At 41.6% G+C, this 17,994-nt stretch overlaps 1 protein-coding gene across 1 annotated transcript in view; it reads left to right on the top strand.

Moving 5' to 3' along the window:
• Window positions 1-17,994, top strand: part of NEB (nebulin) — a 105,443-nt gene that overhangs the window by 67,480 nt on the left and 19,969 nt on the right. The window contains exons 111-134 of the mRNA XM_088168423.1: window positions 85-192; window positions 1,429-1,533; window positions 2,208-2,312; window positions 2,434-2,538; window positions 3,090-3,194; window positions 3,296-3,406; window positions 3,601-3,711; window positions 4,148-4,249; window positions 4,364-4,462; window positions 4,950-5,048; window positions 6,935-7,045; window positions 7,519-7,623; window positions 8,425-8,529; window positions 9,651-9,755; window positions 10,568-10,678; window positions 11,147-11,257; window positions 12,413-12,526; window positions 12,653-12,757; window positions 13,152-13,256; window positions 13,367-13,471; window positions 14,216-14,308; window positions 15,274-15,366; window positions 17,132-17,224; window positions 17,727-17,819. Coding sequence (XP_088024549.1) covers window positions 85-192; window positions 1,429-1,533; window positions 2,208-2,312; window positions 2,434-2,538; window positions 3,090-3,194; window positions 3,296-3,406; window positions 3,601-3,711; window positions 4,148-4,249; window positions 4,364-4,462; window positions 4,950-5,048; window positions 6,935-7,045; window positions 7,519-7,623; window positions 8,425-8,529; window positions 9,651-9,755; window positions 10,568-10,678; window positions 11,147-11,257; window positions 12,413-12,526; window positions 12,653-12,757; window positions 13,152-13,256; window positions 13,367-13,471; window positions 14,216-14,308; window positions 15,274-15,366; window positions 17,132-17,224; window positions 17,727-17,819 — 2,499 coding nt within the window. The remainder of the gene's footprint in view (window positions 1-84; window positions 193-1,428; window positions 1,534-2,207; window positions 2,313-2,433; window positions 2,539-3,089; window positions 3,195-3,295; window positions 3,407-3,600; window positions 3,712-4,147; window positions 4,250-4,363; window positions 4,463-4,949; window positions 5,049-6,934; window positions 7,046-7,518; window positions 7,624-8,424; window positions 8,530-9,650; window positions 9,756-10,567; window positions 10,679-11,146; window positions 11,258-12,412; window positions 12,527-12,652; window positions 12,758-13,151; window positions 13,257-13,366; window positions 13,472-14,215; window positions 14,309-15,273; window positions 15,367-17,131; window positions 17,225-17,726; window positions 17,820-17,994) is intronic.

The raw sequence follows: 17,994 nt of genomic DNA, 5'->3' as shown, positions 1-17,994 counted from the left end.
ATAATGGGATAATCACCCCCAGGGAATTTCCAACTGGCACCAAAGATTCCAAGAAATAATCCAAGCCCCAATTTGTCCCTGCAGATTATTTACAAGCTGGAATACAACAAAGCCAAGCCCAAGGGCTACACCACCATCCAGGACACGCCGATGCTGCTGCACGTGCGCAAGGTCAAGGACAGGATCAGCGACGTGAGTCAATCAAAACCACACAAAATTCAAAAATTTCAACTTGAGAGACAATGTTTGTAACTCCTGTCTAACACTGTCAGTGAAAAATCATCACCTTCTTAGAGCATATTGGCTTGTAAAACTCTCTCTGCATTCAGTGCTTTTTCAAAACCCGGGAAATTTTTCATTGAATTTGATTCTGGAGCTCTTGGAACATTTTGTTGCTGGGACAAACCACCCCTCACTAGAAATAAAAGCCATGAGCTGGAAGTGATCTCTAAGTCATTAATTTGGAAGGTTTTTTCTGTTTTTTTTTCCTCTAGTGGCTTTTTTTTGAGGCTTGAATGAAATATTTCATGCATTGCTGTGCTTATTGATTTCTTATATGGGTACTGAGAACATGAACTAAAATAAATATATTTTGATTCTGGGGCAGTAGAAAAGTAAGAAGGAGAGAGAAAGGAAGAGGGAGTGGATAGAATAACACAGAATTTAGGACTCCTGCTCCTAATTCCTTCTCCTGCCCTTTCTCTCTGTCCTTTGTTTTGTTGTTCCTTAGGTATCCATAAATGAGGATACTGAAACTTCTGAAACTCAGTGTAGCACTGTCAGAATAAGTAGCCTGGATTTCATCCAGATGCTCCATGGATTGCTACATAACTAGTAAATCCAGGAGGAAAAACAATATTTTTTTATCCAGATACTAAACTGGATCATTGAGAGACAGAGATGGGAATTGAAGGACATTTTTGAAGTTCCAAACTGAGTGCTGAGATTTTCTGAAGGAGTTTTCAGTTAGTGTCACTATCAGAAAATAAGTTTTTTCAAAGCATTTCTTTTGGCTGCAAAAAACTAGAGATATTCAGAATTACTGGTCATGAGTAGATTTTGTTTCATCTATTAATCTTAGTCTGATTTTAGTCTGTGCCTCGTGGTGAGTTAAAACTGCCACATTTTCTGTTTAAAGAGAAGGGCTGCTGGAGAAGACCCTCCTTCAGGCTTGATATCAAATTGTATCTATAGAATATATTTTTCATGGAATCCCAGAATTATTTCCCAAGATCACCAAATCCAAGCTGTGCCCAACCCTCACCTCATCACCAGCCCAGAGCCCTGACTCTGATTTTCTAAGTGCCACCTCCAGCCATTTTCTCCTATTAAGATTTTATCCAGACAGCACCAATTTTAATTAGGTTTTTCCTATTTGGATGCTGATATGATCTTTGTAAACAGTTTTACATCTTTGTCTTTCTTTAGTTGAAATACAAAGAAATGTACGAGAGGAGCAAATCTCGCTGCAACGTCGTGGCAGACTCAGTTCACATCAAAACTCCCAGACACGCCTACAAACTGAACAGCAACGTGAGTTCTGTCCTGGTCATGTTTGAATTTTATTCTGGAGGGTGTGGCAGCCACAAGGAATTATTTCCACAAGAAATTAAATTCCAGTGAATTTTTTCTAATCCTTACGCTGCTGGAATAAAATGCGTTTGAATTTATTTCACGCTGAAGTGCTCGCTCTGGTGAGTTGTCCTTGAGGTTCTTGTATGTCACACATCCCATCCTTCCAGCTGTCCTCTGCTTTCCTGGCAGAGACACAACTGTCCCTGGAATTCCGTGGGATGATGCTGTGGGAGACAAAGCAAAGCTTCAGGAAAACTTCCCTGTGTTTTCAGGTTTTGGTGCCCAGCACCCATTTCAGCAGGAAGGATCTGAAAACTCTCCCCTTCTCCAGAGTCAGGACATCATTTCAGTCCTTCATATTCCTTTCTTTCTTTCTGCACCCTCGTATTCCTTTCTTTCTTTCTCCACCCTCATAGTCCTTTCTTTCTTTCTCCACCTTCATATTCCTTTCTCCACCCAGCAGTGGAGAATCTGCAGTGACTGTGCTGTGCCTGACCCAGAGAAAAGCCCTAATCTGGTGTGGTTATATTTTCTCACCTCTTCTCACAGACCAAAAGAGAGTTGGCCTCTGTATGTTGTGTGCAAGGTACCCAATTTCCAATGAGCTCTTTTTGCTTTTTCCCTGCTCACAGCTGGATTATAAGAAGAAATATGAAGCAGCCAAAGCCCACTGGCACCTGATCGCTGACAGGCCTGACTTTGTCCAAGCAGCCAAGTCCTCTCTGCAGCAGAGTGATGTAAGAAAATCAGAATACACTAAGTATTCCATTTTCCCATCTCTCCTAGTCAGAATTGTTTAAAAATTGGAGAAGATCAGAGACTCTCTTACTTTATCTTTTATTTTTTTTCTTCCTGCAGTACGAATACAAACTGGACCGGGAATTCCTCAAGGGGTGCAAACTCTCTGTGACAGATGATAAAAACACAGTGTTGGCCCTAAATAATGCCATCCTGGCCAGTGATGTAAGCACTGAACCCCCCTTTCCTCTCCAAGCTCTCTACTACCACTTTACTCACTGCTTAACTGTCCTATTGCAAATATAATCGGATTAACGACAAACTTTTGGACAGTTGTTCTCAGTTTCACTTCATTGTTTGATTTATTTAATTAACAAATTGACTGATAAATTTTAGACATTTGGTCTTGTAGAAGATTCATGGGTTAAATTAATATTCAAAGTTAACATGGCCTGAACACCCCTGGACCTTACACCCAGGTGCATCTCTACATTCCTGATATTGAATCTGGAGAAATTATCTGGGAATAGCAAAAAATATCTTTAATAATAACACAAAATAAATTTAATAATTACTAACAGGATATTAAAAAAATTCCAGTGAGAGCCACAGGAATTAGGATTGCTATTAGTATGGATTAGGATGTAAAATATCAGAATATGGGATTTGCTGCAAAATTTTGCTCTAACAAGCAAACACAACTGTACTAATTGCTTTTGATTCTTCCAGAAGACAAAATGCCCATTATTCAAACTGACATCTCTCCTCCCTGCTAGATAAAATACAAAGAGAAGCACAACAAAGCCCGTGGGACCTACCACGTTGTTCCAGACACCCCTCAGATCCTGCTGGCTAAGAACGTCAGCTCTCTGGTGTCTGAGGTAACTCATTAATGGATTGATTGATTGATTGATTGATTGATTGAATGTCACCCCCATCCCGGAGCTGCTGGGTTTTACCTGGTTTTCCCCTGTGCTGGCAGAACAAGTACAAAGAGCAGAGCAAGAAGCAGCTGCCCCATGGCTCTTTCACCACCCTGCCCGAGACCAGGGACACGGTCCACGTGAAGGAGGTGACCAAGAACGTCAGTGAGGTGAGTTCAGACTCAGCTCATCATCCCCAGGGCTGAGCTTTTCTAATCCCAACCCCAAAAACTGCAGCCAAGACATTTTTGGGAATGAGGTGACTCCTCTTTATCCATCCAATGCAGTTTCAAAGAGGTTTTTTTCCAAGTTTCTCTTTGTGTGATGTTAAAAATTCACACGTGGCCCTTGTTGTTCCTGACAGACAAACTACAAAAAGAAGTTTGTGAAGGAGAAAGGTAAATCCAATTATTCTGTCATGCTGGAGCCTCCTGAGGTGAAACACGCCATGGAAGTTGCTAAAAATCAGAGCACAGTAAGTTTACTTCTTTTCCCATTAATTTAGTTGGTTATGTAAGCAAACTCTGCTGGAAAAAACAGAGTTTATGGATTTCTGAATTTCCTCCCAGCCTCCATGTTCACGTGTGATTTTGAAAGATAAAAGTGCAAATAATTTACAAATATGAAATTGCACTGAAATAAGAGATTTGTATTAAAATCCCATTGTAGGATTTCAAGTAATCTGGTGGAAATCACATCTAATAACTTTTTTCACCCTTTCAAATACAGGCAGAATTTCCCATATTTATTTCTTCACTTGCAGACAACTTGCAAAACCAGATTCCCAGATCCATGCCTTGTGAATTGATTTCCAAAACAAACCCATGCACTTTCTCACATTGCTGTGTCCTTAACTGGTGTATTCCCACTGGATAAACCTTATTAATTTTGTCTTTTTTTCCATGAATTAGATTGAATACAAGAAAGATGCCAAATCCAAACTCCACTACACACCTATAGCAGATCGACCAGATATTAAGAAAGCAACTCAGGCTGCCAAATTAATCAGCAATGTGAGTGGTTTTAAGCCTTCTGTTTAATCCTTTAGCATTAATTTAATTACAAACCCCAGCAGAATAATTACAAGGGGGTTTCCTCATTCCTAAAGGATTTATTTCTTTTATTAGATTGAATATAAGAAGCGTGGAGCAGCAGGTGTGGGTGTGACCATGCTGGGACGTCCAGACATTGAGCTGGCCAAGGAGGTGTCCAAACTGACCAGCCAGGTAAGGGCAACATGAAAACCTGGTGAAACTCAAAGCAGTGAGAGAAATGAAACACGAAATTAATTTACAGAGTGATGTCATGATTATAATTGAAATTATTTCCAAATTAGGGGAAAAGGGAAAAGGAAGGGAATGTGGTGAAGTAGAAATTTAATACCAGTAGAAATTTGTATTTCTTTGTTAAACATTTCTATTGTCATTAATGGAGACATAAAACCTTTTTAAGATGATGCTGTGACATAAATACTGAAGCTGAAATGTTTTCCCTGTTCTTTTTTAGCTCTTTTGGGTATTGGCTTTACCAGAACCAGCCTTTACCTGACTCTTATTTTCCATCCTTTGAACAGACACTTGGCTTCTTTTTCCTTTGTATCTTTAAAAGACTCTTGTGCCAGGACCTCAATCCCTCTTGGTTCCTTCTCACTCCTTCATCTTTGAATTCTGGATTTTTGCCTTTCTGACCTTGCTTTCTTGCTGCTGGTTGTAGGCAGAGTACCTCAAACAACACATGAGAGGCCATGGAGCTGCTTCCTATGACACCCCCTGGATGAGAACCTTTAAGAAAGCAAATATGCTAAGTAGTCATGTAAGAGAATTTTAATTAACTGCCATTAATACCATTATTGTGCATCTGTCTCTTGCTGCCATAATTATCTTGCAATTCTGCAGCACCACGTGAGGCTTTAAATGTCATTCTGCCTTTCATAATGGTTTTGGAGCTTCCAGGGTTTTTTTTATGGAAGGTTTCAGTGCACTCACATAATGTGAAAACTCACCTTTTCCACACAAAAACCTAAAATCTGAGCTGTTATTGTCCAAAAATGAAAAAAAAAAACCCCACAGGGAAATATATGTGTAAATATATGTGCATGACCAACCTGAACAATGGTGCTGGTAATTTTCAGTGGACAGTCACCAGAACTTCATCTTAACTCTTCAAACTTCTATTAAAACTTCATTTAAACTTTAATTAAACTATTTTATTGGCTGGAATTTCCTCATGGAAGAGCAGGCTCTGAATGAATCAGCCCCACTGAGAAGTGCAGCCTGCACCACTTTGAGGGCTCATTGTTCCTTAGACTTCTTCCCACATCAAAACCTTTGGAAAATAAAAAAAAACCAGAGCCTGGATTGCCCATTTGGAAGTGGCAGCAGACAGGTCTGTGCCATTTCAATTTTACACATGTATTTCCAAGTGGGGAAAAAAAAGGGATTTTGTTTTTTCCATGTCTGGCTGCCATGTTTGGATGTTGGAATGTCCAGGAAAACCAAGGATCTCCTCAGGAGAGCCAAGGATTCTAAACTCATCTACAAGAAAAAGAAGAAGTTCTGTCTGTAAACTGATCTACAAGAAAAAGAAGTTCTGTTTGTAAATTGATCTACAAGAAAAAGAAGAAATTCTGTTTGTAAATTGATCTACAAGAAAAAGAAGAAGTTCTCTTTGTTTCCATTCAGTGATGAGATCCTGGTTTTCCATTCTTTTTCCACTCCTGGTCTTTTAAACATTCTTTGCTGAGATAATTTTGGTTCTGAGTGAAAATGAGCTGCTGGAGGGAGCAAAGAATGGTTGGCATCACCTTTAACTGTTGTATTTTCTCTTCTCATAAAGTTTGTGAAGCATCATGTCCACTTTGTTTGTCCAGTTGAGTTTTTTAGTTGGATTTTGTCTGTCTGGCTTGCTTGCTTTTAATGTTGCATTGATCTCCCAGCAACTCTTCTTTTGGGTTTAAAGAACTCTCATTCCTGTCAATATTCCTGTGCCTCCAGGCTGGATCTGCTGGAATCTGATGTGTTTGACTGTGTTTGACTTGGCTGAAGCTGATGTGGTTTGGAAGTGGTACTAAAACTCTTGTAGAATCTAATTAATTAGATTTGTTAATTAATCATTAGTAATTAGTTGTGTCACTGCTCTGTTTGTGATCATTAATCCAGACAGAACACACTGTGTGCATAACAATGGAGAGGAAAGTATTTGATGTACTGACATCTTCAGTGCTCCGAAATCTTGAGGTTTTTAAAGCTCTAATTTCTCCAAGAAGTGTATAAAAATTTCTCCTAAACACTCTTTCATATATTCTTCCACTATTATATTTCACATAATAATAAGTTTCTTGTATTTTACTCTTATTATAATTGTCTCTGTCTTTGTGAAACATCTTAAATCAATGGACTGTTCCCATCCAGTGAAAAACTCTTCACCTCCAAGGGTGAGAATTTTGGCAACACAATTCTCTTGGCTCTTTTATTTTTACAATGAGGAGATGTGACCTTTGCATTGGAAGAAAAATCTTATAAATGTCAAATAGATGTAGATTTTCTTTCCGTGTCGGGTCATTTTTGAAATAATCTTTATTCCAGTGGACACCTTCAACTTCCTGCACTTTGGTTCTTCTCCCATGAAACAGGGTCCCTCTGCAGCCAAACCAGGGAGTCCTGCAGAGCAGCTGTGACACCTGCTTGTTCTCTGTTTAGGTGAAATACAAGGAGAACTTTGCCAAAGAGTTGGGTAAAAAGCCAAAATATGATTTGAAGGAGGCCAAAATCTACAAGACCCTGAAGGACGCCCACAACATGGCCAGCGAGGTACGTTCACTTCTGCTTTTGCTGGGAGCAAATCCCAAACTTTGTGTGGACCAGCAGGGCCCTCTCCTGATGGGTTTGACCCTTTGTGGACACACACATTCACAGAGCTGGGGAATTCCAGCTTGGGAATTCTCTCCAGGCCTGGATTTCTCCTGACTCTCAGCTCCATTCCCAGGCTGACAAGCTGACTGCAGCTTCAGTTAGGGAGGAGTCTCCCAGGGTGACAACACGGTGACAAACAGAGTGGAATTCATCACCAACATTAACCCCTGGTGTCTTTCCCGTGGGACACATCCTGAGGTGCTGTCCCAAGGATGTTTTTCCCGATTGTCCAATTGTCCTGGCTGCACTGACACACTTTAAATACAAATTGCCCATACAATAAATTGGCCTTTTTTTCCCCAAAGAGCTCCCTGTGTGTCCCTGTCCTCTCTCTCTCTTTGCAGCACAATAACCTCAGCCCTTTCCTGCAGGTGAAGTACAAGGCAGACCTGAAGAAGCTGCACAAACCCGTCACGGACATGAAGGAGTCTCTGCTCATGAACCACGTGCTGAGCACGAGCCAGCTCGCCAGTGCTGTAAGCTCGGGGTGATCCCACATTCCCAAGGGTGGGAATTCCCATGGGAATTCCCTGCTAACTCCTCCTGCTCCCTGTGCTACCTCCATGGCATCACCTGGTAGTGATCTCTTCCTCTGGTTCCTTAATGGTTCCTCCTTAACCGGCATTTGTGCTCTGGGAAGGGAAATCTTCATTACTGCCCCACTGCTAATGTTTTATACACTGATCATTTTTGCTGGATTGGTTCTTGATCCCGTTTTAACTGACTGCAGAACTGCTAATGTTTTAAATCCTCTGATAATTTTTACTGGATTGGTTCTTGATCCCATTTTTAACTGATTGCACTACACTAACAAATACTTTTTTTTTTTTCCTTTTTTCTTTGCTGATTACTACATTTAATTTTTAAATTTTTATCTGTTGTTTTTTTTTTTTTTTTTTTTACTTCATGTTTGTTTAACACTCCCCTATTGTAAATCCACATAATTATGCCTAACAAAATAATTGATAATGAGAAATGGCAAAACCTTTATTGCCTTTTCATTACCCATGTGTTTTCTCTTTTCTCTTTCTTTTTCTTCTTTTAATCCTGGTTTGGACAAAACCTTTGTTGCAGTCCAAATGACCATAAAAAAATAAGTATTCCCCCACACCCTTAACCCCCAATATCAATTCTAAACTTCTTGGTTTTTGTTTTACTTCTTGCATTTCTAATTTCTCTCTGATGTTCCGTTGAAATGTTGCTTTGATTGGACCTAAGATCTGCCGAGGGATTTTTTTTTTTTTTGATTGAGATGATTTTTGACACCTTCCCTTCAGTACCAGTACAAGAAGCAGTATGAGAAGAGTAAGGGTCACTACCATGTGGTGCCAGATAATCTTGAACAGGTTCACCTCAGGGAAGCCTCAGAACTGCAGAGCCACGTAAGTTGGACGTGTGTTTGTCATTATCCCACCTCACTGAGCACCAAATTCCATCAAAATCCTCCCAGGAAATCCTCCAGGCTGGGACATTCCCCGTGCCCCTCTGCCCCACCAGCACTGCACACCTGGAGAAGGATCCAGAGAGCAAAAGCTGCACATTTCCAAACCCAGAACACATAAAATCCACAGATAAAATCTCTGTGTGATTCCTTCATTGCAGAGCCACTCCCTGCTCTCACCTCTGCTCTACATGGATCTTTTTACACAGGATAATACATTTATTACACATTTATATAATTTATCAAATATATTTATCTGGGGAATTACCTCTGGAGAAAAAAAGACCTGAGAATCACAGAAAGTGGGAACTGAAGGAATGAGGGTTGTTGCTAACAGTGGATTTCCTGCTGCTTCATCCCTTCCATGATCCAAAGGAAAGCTCTGCTGTCCTTTTCCTGCATCTAAAATGGCTTTTACCAAAACTATAAACGTGCCTGGAGTTTTTCCCTCTGGAATAAAACAGTGGATCACTCCAGAGAAATTCCCAGTCTGGTTTGGTCTCTGATCCTCTCTCTGTTCCAATTATTTATTGGTTGTAAAACAAGAGAGGAATTACTGCAAGAACACCAAGGGTCACAGCTGATTGTCCTGGTGCTTGGCACAGGATTGCAGAATGGTTTGGGAATATTTAGGATTATTCAAACCCACCCCTGCCTTGGGGACAGGGACACCTCCCACTATCCCAGGTTGTCCCAACCTGGCCTTGGACATTTCCAGGGAAATTCAAGGCATGGAAAGGCAAAAAGGTCACAAAAAGGACCATAAAGAAATGGTTGTTAATTACCTTGTTGTTAATGAGGTTGTAATTAATTTTTTACTTGGCCACAGCATTACCTCATTGAGCACTCTGAAAATCTGGAGAACAGAACTTGAAGCAGGAATCTCTTCATTGATATTTTACTTCCTGGACAGCAAATTTGACATTTGCTGATCAATAATACAGATTTCAGGAAGGCAAACTGCATTAGACATTCAATTTTTAATCCCCAAACTGTTGATGGTAGACACATAATTAGGTCTTTGATTATTTAGGAGGATGACTTTCTATCTTTTCTTCTCAGGTGAAATACAGAGAAAAATATGAGAAGGAAAAAGGAAAGCCCATGTTGGACTTTGAAACTCCCACATACCTGACTGCAAAGGAGTCTCAGCTCATGCAGAGCGAGGTAAAATCAATGCTGATAGGGCTGAAATGCTCATTTTCTTATTTCTAAAAGCTTATTTTAAAATTTCTATTTTAGAATTAAACTTAGGGATTGGACAGGCAATTCTACTTGCACCTTGTGCACGCTGATAGATTGAAAAATTATAATTATTTCAGATTTCTATATGATGGCTGTTCAATGCTGCATTGAACATTCATGACACTTTCCTGTCGTGAAATGAGTTTATCTGTAATCTTTTATCAGTAAATGAAGCTTAAACAAGTCTTTGAGTAAGAAATGTGGTACAAAATTAATTTTTACAGCACAACACAGTGTTTGTGTGTTATCACAGGACACAGAAAGTGCTCTGCTTTTTTTATTTACCTCAAAACTCCATTTTTGAGAAACTCTTTTATTCCCTGTTTGTCTCTACTGTCACAGGTTCTCCCCGACCTGTCATTTTCTTTTCTTGAGCAGTTTTTTTTTGTATTTATTTGAAGTTTATTCCTGTTCTGGCCCAGATGGAGGCTGCAAAGCAGCTGTGGAAGGCCATTGTAGTACCTTTGAATGTTTTCTCTGCATAGATAAATGAATAGAAAAATAAAAAAATAAAGCCAGGATCAGGTCCTATTTCCATAAAAAGCAATGAGCTGCTTGACAAGTTTTAGAGGGAACAGGATTTAGGAGCCCATTTAGCACCAACTGTGCCCAGTGACATCAATACCCTCCCAGCTTTGCACGTAATGAAAATACTGTAATAAATATTTGCTGGTTTGCTTTTTTTTTTTTTTTTTTTTTTTCCTTCTTCTTCTTCTTCTTGTTGCTCTCATTAGAAAGAATATAAGAAGGACTTTGAAGAGTCCATGAAGGGCAGGAACCTCACTGGCCTGGAGGTCACACCATCCCTCTTGCATGTCAAATACGCCACCAAAATAGCGAGCGAGGTACCAGCTCCTCTGGGCTTCTTTCCTCTGCCTCCTGCAGCACTTCCAGCATTCCCAGTTCTTCTTCCCCACCCACACTGAGCATGTTTACACCCATTTTGTGCTGTCAGCTAATTTGCCATGGACATTTCTTCCTTGTCCTTTAACCCTATTCCCCATTCGCTGCCCCTCTCTGACTTCCCTCAGCCTAACTGGTCCATATGTGTGTGCCTTGGCAATTTATCTTCCACAATAATCCTTATCTTCTGTTGGAGTAGTTCTTCCATAACCCTCTACAATATTCTTTCTTGTTTTCCAAATTTCCTTTTTTTATTATTTTTTTTTTAATTTTTAAATTTCTTTTCTTTTGGAGTTTTTGGAATTCTTTTTTCTTTCGTTTTCCTTCATTTTTTTTGCAATGCAGTTGGCAGAGTGTAAAACTCCCTTTGGTCTGGCTTTGCAGTGTTTTTCCTTCTCCTTCTCCTGCAGAAAGAGTACAGGAAGGATCTGGAGGAAGGAGTGAAAGGGAAAGGACTGACAGCCTTAGAGGAGACTCCAGACATGCTGAGAGCCAAGAATGCCACTCAAATCCTGAACGAGGTAAGGAAGAGCTGCTTGGAAAATTCCTGAGAGGATGGAACAGCCTCCAAATTCCCTGGGCAGGGACACCTTGCACCATCCCAGGCTGCTCCAAGCCTTGGACACTTCCAGGGATCCCAGCTTCTCTGGGAATTCCAGCCCAGCCCCTCCCCACACTCCCAGCCAGGAATTCTTTTCCAATATCCCATCCATCCCTGCCCTTCAGCTGGTGTGAACTTCATCATTCCCTGGAGTAGAGGGCAGGAAAGGACATGGATGAGGGAATAAGGATCAAAGTAGACTTTTAAATGAATTCTTTCCTGGGTTCACTCAGATGGGAAACGGGAGCTGGATCAACAGTCACTCCAGGGACTCATTAATTAATTAATTAATCAAGGGACTAAACCAAGATTTAAGTCATGAAGCACAAACCGAAATAATCTGAAATGATATCATTTGTGTGCATAATTATGAGTTGACATTAGAGGTATTCCTGGTTTGGATTGATGATATTCCTGGTTTGGGATTTGCACTATTCTTGGTTTGGGATGGGAACTGTTCCTGGTTGGGACTGAGGGTGTTCATGTTTTGGGATTGAAGGTGTTCATGTTTTGGGACAGGCACTGTTCCTGGTTGGGATGGACAATATTTCTGGTTGGGATGGGCACAGTTCCTGGTTTGGGATTATCACTATTCCTGGTTTGGGATTGTCCCTATTTCTGATTTGGGATTGTCCCTGTTCCTGGTTTGGGATTGTCCCTGTTCCTGGTTTGGGATTGTCACTGTTCCTGGTTTGGGATTGTCCCTGTTCCTGGTTTGGGATTGTCACTGTTCCTGGTTTGGGATTGTCCCTGTTCCTGGTTTGGGATTATCACTATTCCTGGTTTGGGATTGTCCCTGTTCCTGGTTTGGGATTATCACTATTCCTGGTTTGGGATTGTCCCTGTTCCTGGTTTGGGATTGTTCCTATTCCTGGTTTGGGATTGTCCCTGTTCCTGGTTTGGGATCGTCCCTGTTCCTGGTTTGGGATTGTCCCTGTTCCTGATTTGGGATTGTCCCTGTTCCTGATTTGGGATTGTCCCTGTTCCTGGCTGTGACAGGCCCTGTTCTGGTGTGTGCTGTGAAGGTGGGGCAGTTCATGCCCTGACCCGTGCCCCCTGGGCTTTTTCCCTGCAGAAGGAGTACAAGAAGGCCCTGGAGCTGGAGATCCGTGGCAAGGGGCTGAGCGAGCTGGCGCTGGAGACGCCGGATTTCGTGCGGGCCAAGAACGCCACCGACATCGCCAGCCAGGTCTGTGCCCCCCTGCCTCACTGAGCCCTTAACAAAGGAAAATCCCGATTTTTTTTCTGGTTAAACCCAGTGTGAGTTGTTGTGCAGAGATGACCCAGGCCCCTAAACGTGAGCTTTGCCCGACAGATCAAATACAAACAATTGGCAGAAATGGAGAAAGCCAGCTACACCAGTGTTGTTGATACTCCAGAGATTATTCATGCCCAGCAGGTCAAGAACCTTTCCAGCCAGGTATCTTGAGTGAAGCAATTAACTCCAGGAAATACTAATTAAACACCCAAATAACCACCTCTCACAACCTTCAGGAGGCACCAGGGAATAAATCTTTCCAGGGCTCTGGAATTCTACGGCAATAATCAAATTAATTTTACTGCTGTGTCGAGTGACACGATAATTTCTCTTGCTTTGCAAAGCTAATTCTTTTTTAAGCAGATTCTTCTTAATTTTCTACTCCTCAATAACCTGCTGTCTAAAATAAACCTTGCACAGAGGCATAATCTCAGTTTCTGTCAGAGAAGAACTCACATCTCCACAAAGATGGGCACTACTCAACAAGCAATAACTCCGGTTTGTTTCCTGCTGCTTTTGTGTTTTCTATTTTAATCCATTTGGGGTTTTCCATCAGAAAAAATACAAAGAAGATGCAGAGAAGAGCATGCCCTACTATGTGCCTGTGGCTGACACACCAGAAATGCAGCGGGTCCGAGAGAATCAGAAGAACTTTAGCATGGTAAGTCCAGATATAAATTTTAAAAACCCATATTTTTCTCATTTTTGAAGAAAACTGTGGGGGAATTTGTACAGCATGAAGTTAAGATTTGAAATTTTCCCTTTTCACAGCTTCAGTATCAGTCAGACCTGCAGAGCAGTAAAGGAAAAGTCACAGTGGTTCAGGACACCCCAGAAATCCTGAGGGTGAAGGAAAACCAGAAGAATTTCAGCTCGGTATGGTCACCTCTGTCTCCACTCCTCCCCTCAAAAAATAGACTTTAATATCTTTAATAAAATTACAAATTTTTGGTGCTTCTCCCACAGGTACAGTCGATTTAGCTGGGCTTTATAAAGTGTTTTTTCCTGCTGATTTGGTGGGGTGATTGCTCTCTTTCACAGGCACAGCTGTGACAGAGTTAACCAATCCCTCATTAAATTAATATCATTATTATCCCTTTCCTTTGTGCTGCTCCCATGCCAGTCCTGCTGCCCCTCGTGCTCTGTGTGCCTGAGTTGTTGCCCAGTTCCTGTTGCCATCAAGTGCCTCCAGTCTCCTGTGGCATTTTGCCTCCAGCACCATTAACAAAGTGGAAAATATCTGTATAAATCAAATTAGAGCATATGATGATCTTCAATCCTAAAATTAGCCCACAAATGTTTTTATTATGGAATGGGTGGAAAGAACCTAAAGCTCATCTTCTTCCATCCTTCTACTAGCTCAGGAATATTCTACTGAAACATATTTGATAATTTGATTTATTGTATAAATCATCTTCTACTTAAAAAGCATTAAATATAAAAATTCAGTTCTTTTTTTTTTCCACACATGGTGCTCACTTTGGACACCTTCAGAGAAGCAGCAACCAGGGTGGATCCTCTGGGCTTTCAGCTGCTCTGTTGTGTCCAAATTCAGTGTCTGGGAGCAAGAATGTTGTGTTTTGGATGCTTAACCTTGTTGTCTTCATTCTAAACGTTAAGATTTTGTATAAAGAAGATATTGGAACTGGAACCACAATTGAAAAGACCCCAGAGATGCAGAGAGTTAAACGAACCCAGGATAATATCAGCTCGGTACACAAGAATTGATTTTTCATACTCACTCTACTGAACTTGAAATAATATTTTTTATATATTTTTTTTTTTCTTTTCTTTACATCTTGCTAACAGTGGTTTGGCAATAACCCACCCGGTTAAGGGTGACTTTCTGAAAGATTTTTGCCCATCCTTGTTACTTTAACAGTAACCTCTCTAATGATTAACCTTCCATTTCTTACTCACAACCCATTTCTAAACTGTGAAAGCTCTTGCTGTCAATTTGATCTCATCCCAGAGAGACTTTGGACAGAAAAAAAGGAATATTTAGGTGGGAAGGGATGTGCTGAAATCATCTATTCCAACCCTGTGGCTCAGCTTTAGGATGAGTTGAGTTTTGAGTATCCCACAGGATGAAGATTCCACGACCTTTTCCAGGGTGGGGCCATCTCCCAGGAAAATCTGTTTTACTCTGCTCAGAGTGAATTTTCTGGTGGTGATTTTTGGTTTGTTTCGTCCTGGCAAACTTGAATGTTACCTAAAATTGGAATAATTTTACCTATTAATTTTATTTCAAAGCTCCTAAACCTCCTCCACGCTTTTTTTTTTGAATGGTGATGTCACTTAGCGTCATGCACTAACACTGCAGCCAGTTTGTTAAAAATGTTAATGTTCAAAATGTTCAAAATGTTCTTGTGAAAGGCTTTTTTTTCGTTGTTAGCAAAGCAGGAATGCAATGGGTCACTGCTGAAACTCTGTGTGATGATTCTCACCTTTGTTAAATGGGAGAGGCTCTTACACATTCCAAATTCTCCTTCAGCTGGTAGAAAGGAGTTTAAAGGAATTTACAAAACCCTTTCAGTGCCATTCCCAGTGACTCAACAGCAGAATAGCCTTGTCACACATTCCTTGGGAAGGGAAGTGGTGAAGTCTTTAAACTTTGCACAGATCAGGATAAAGCTCGTTCTGAGCCTTTGCCTTGCCCTGATTGCTGTGCCCTGCAGGTGAAGTACAAGGAGAGCATTGGCAAAGGAACTCCCATTCCTGACCTGCCGGAGGTGAAGCGAGTCAAGGAGACCCAGAAGCACATCAGCTCGGTAATGTCCCTGTTCCCTATAAATCAGCTCGGTAATGTCCCTGTTCCCTATAAATCAGCTCGGTAATGTCCCTGTTCCCTATAAATCAGCTCGGTAATGTCCCTGTTCCCTATAAATCAGCTCGGTAATGTCCCTGTTCCCTGCAAATCAGCTCGGTAATGTCCCTGTTCCCTGTAAATCAGCTCGGGAATGTCCCTGTTCCCTGTAAATCAGCTCAGAAATTCCCAGTTCCCTGTAAATCAGCTCGGGAATTCCCTATAAATCAGCTCGGGAATGTCCTTGTTCCCTATAAATCAGCTCGGGAATTCCCTATAAATCAGCTCGGTAATGTCCCTGTTCCCTGTAAATCAGCTCGGGAATGTCCTTGTTCTCTATAAATCAGCTCAGGAATGTTCCTGTTCCCTGTAAATCAGCTCAGGAATTCCCTATAAATCAGCTCGGGAATTCTCTATAAATCAGCTCGGTAATGTCCCTGTTCCCTATAAATCAGCTCGGGAATGTCCCTGTTCCCTGTAAATCAGCTCGGTAATGTCCCTGTTCCCTGTAAATCAGCTCGGTAATGTCCCTGTTCCCTATAAATCAGCTCGGGAATTCCCTGTTCCCTGCACATCAGCTCAGGAATTCCCTATTCCCTGTAAATCAGCTCAGGAATTCCCTGTTCTCTGCACATCAGCTCAGGAATTCTCTATTCCCTGTAAATCAGCTCGGGAATTCCCTGCTCCCTGCACCCTCCAGGGCTCTGCTCCAGCCTTTTCCTTTTGGGAAAGCTCCAGCTCTCCCAAATCCCTGTGGCCAGCAGCAGGAACTGAAATTCCTGAGTTTTACAGATTATCCCAATCGGTCCTGCCTGTGTCTCTTCTGTGGCCTTTTCTGAACACAGAGCTAGGAATAAAAATTACCCAGGTTTATGTGTGAAAGTTTGACTGGAAAAAAAAAAAAAAAAAAGGATCGGGAAGACAGAACTTGGAGGAAAAACGCCATTTGGAGCCTTTTTGTATGACAATTATGAGGGAAAACAAAACGTTCCCATATCCAGTCAAAGTGTAAAGTTCACAGCTCACTTATGGACAATAGCATTGTTTTTTCAAATGATTCCTCTTTATTTTCTAACCTTCACCACAAGTTGTTTTCCCTTGCTGTAATTGATTTATTTGTTTCAAAGACATCAAGCAGTGAATTTTTTTTTTGTTATTAGTTTCTTTTGGTACAAGGATTTTCCTACTTGCAAGAAGAGCTGTGAGTGCACTTGTCAAGTGTTCCCACATTGTTTGGGTTATTCCACAAACATCTCCTTCCCTGAAAAATATTTTTTTTTAAATCAAATAACTACAGGATAGATTAAACCTCATAACCTGAGTTGTGGTACTCACTTGTGTTTGTTTCCTAGAGATTTAACCCAAAGTAGAATAATGGTGAAAACAAACAGAAGTGAAAATGAATAAAGCCCACAATGAAGTCTTTGTGCACTGAACAATTCCAGAAAAGGTTAAGATGTTTATTAATCCCACAAAGAAACGCTGACTGCCTGTAAAATGATTCTATTGCATTTCCTAAACTAAGATGAAAAGTAAAATATCCCTCTAAGGGTGGAGTCAGCAGAACATTTTAATTTGTGTCCTTCAAATGAAGACACATTGCAGGGAAATTATGCTGAGGGATGTAAATTGTGTTTTTATTCCGGTATAATCCCAGCTGGTGATGGCAGTGAGCAGGTGAGGGATGTCCCCAGGGGGGCTCTGACCCTGCTGCTGCTTGTGTCCCACAGGTGTTGTACAAGGAGGAGCTGGGCACAGGCACCCCCACGCCCGTGACCCCAGAAATGGAGCGAGTCAAACGCACCCAGGAGCACATTAGCTCGGTATTTACACCCTGCAGGAGTTATAACAACGAGCTGTTGTTATAATCCTGTGCTTGTGGCGCCCTGACCTTGTTCTTCCTCAGGGGTTTAGTCCTGGCTGTGCCCTGGCAGGGTTTTAACTCCTTGATCACTGTTTGTGCTTTTTTTTTTTTTTTTGGGTGGGGCAGGGGGATTTACACCTTCACGTGCTTTTCTTCTAAGAACAAACCTGCCTGAAAATAATCCTGGCATTTCCTGAGCTAAGCTGGGCAGCAGAACATCCTCGTGGAGTTGTGGTGTTTCTCCCCACGTTTGTTTCACCCTGAGCTTTTCTCTCCTCTCTGCAGTGACCCATTCCCAGAATAATCCACCGCAGCCTCTTCCTTAATCCTTGCCTCTGGAACGAGCGTGCAATGAATCCCAAGCGATCCTAACTCTAAAAATCCGTCCCATAACAGTGGGATTCGGTGGGTCTGGCCTGTGCTCAGTGGGGTTTTTGTGGCACTGCTGTTGTCCCTCACAGGTGTTGTACAAGGAGGGTTTAGGGGCTGGCACTGCCACGCCGGTGACGCCGGAGATGGAGCGGGTCCGACGGAACCAGGAGCACATCAGCTCGGTACTGAGGGACCTGCACACCCCAAACCCCAAACCCCAAACCCTTTAACTGCTCTGTGTCACACATCAGCTCGGTACTGAGGGACCTGCACACCCCAAACCCCAAACCCCAAACCCAGACCCTTTACCTGCTCTGTGTCACACATCAGCTCGGTACTGAGGGACCTGCACACCCC

This window comes from Sturnus vulgaris, chromosome 7 (assembly GCF_052056855.1).
Source record: "Sturnus vulgaris isolate bStuVul1 chromosome 7, bStuVul1.hap1, whole genome shotgun sequence".
NCBI classification, from domain to species: Eukaryota; Metazoa; Chordata; class Aves; order Passeriformes; family Sturnidae; genus Sturnus; species Sturnus vulgaris.
This window is presented reverse-complemented; position numbering and strand designations above follow the sequence as displayed.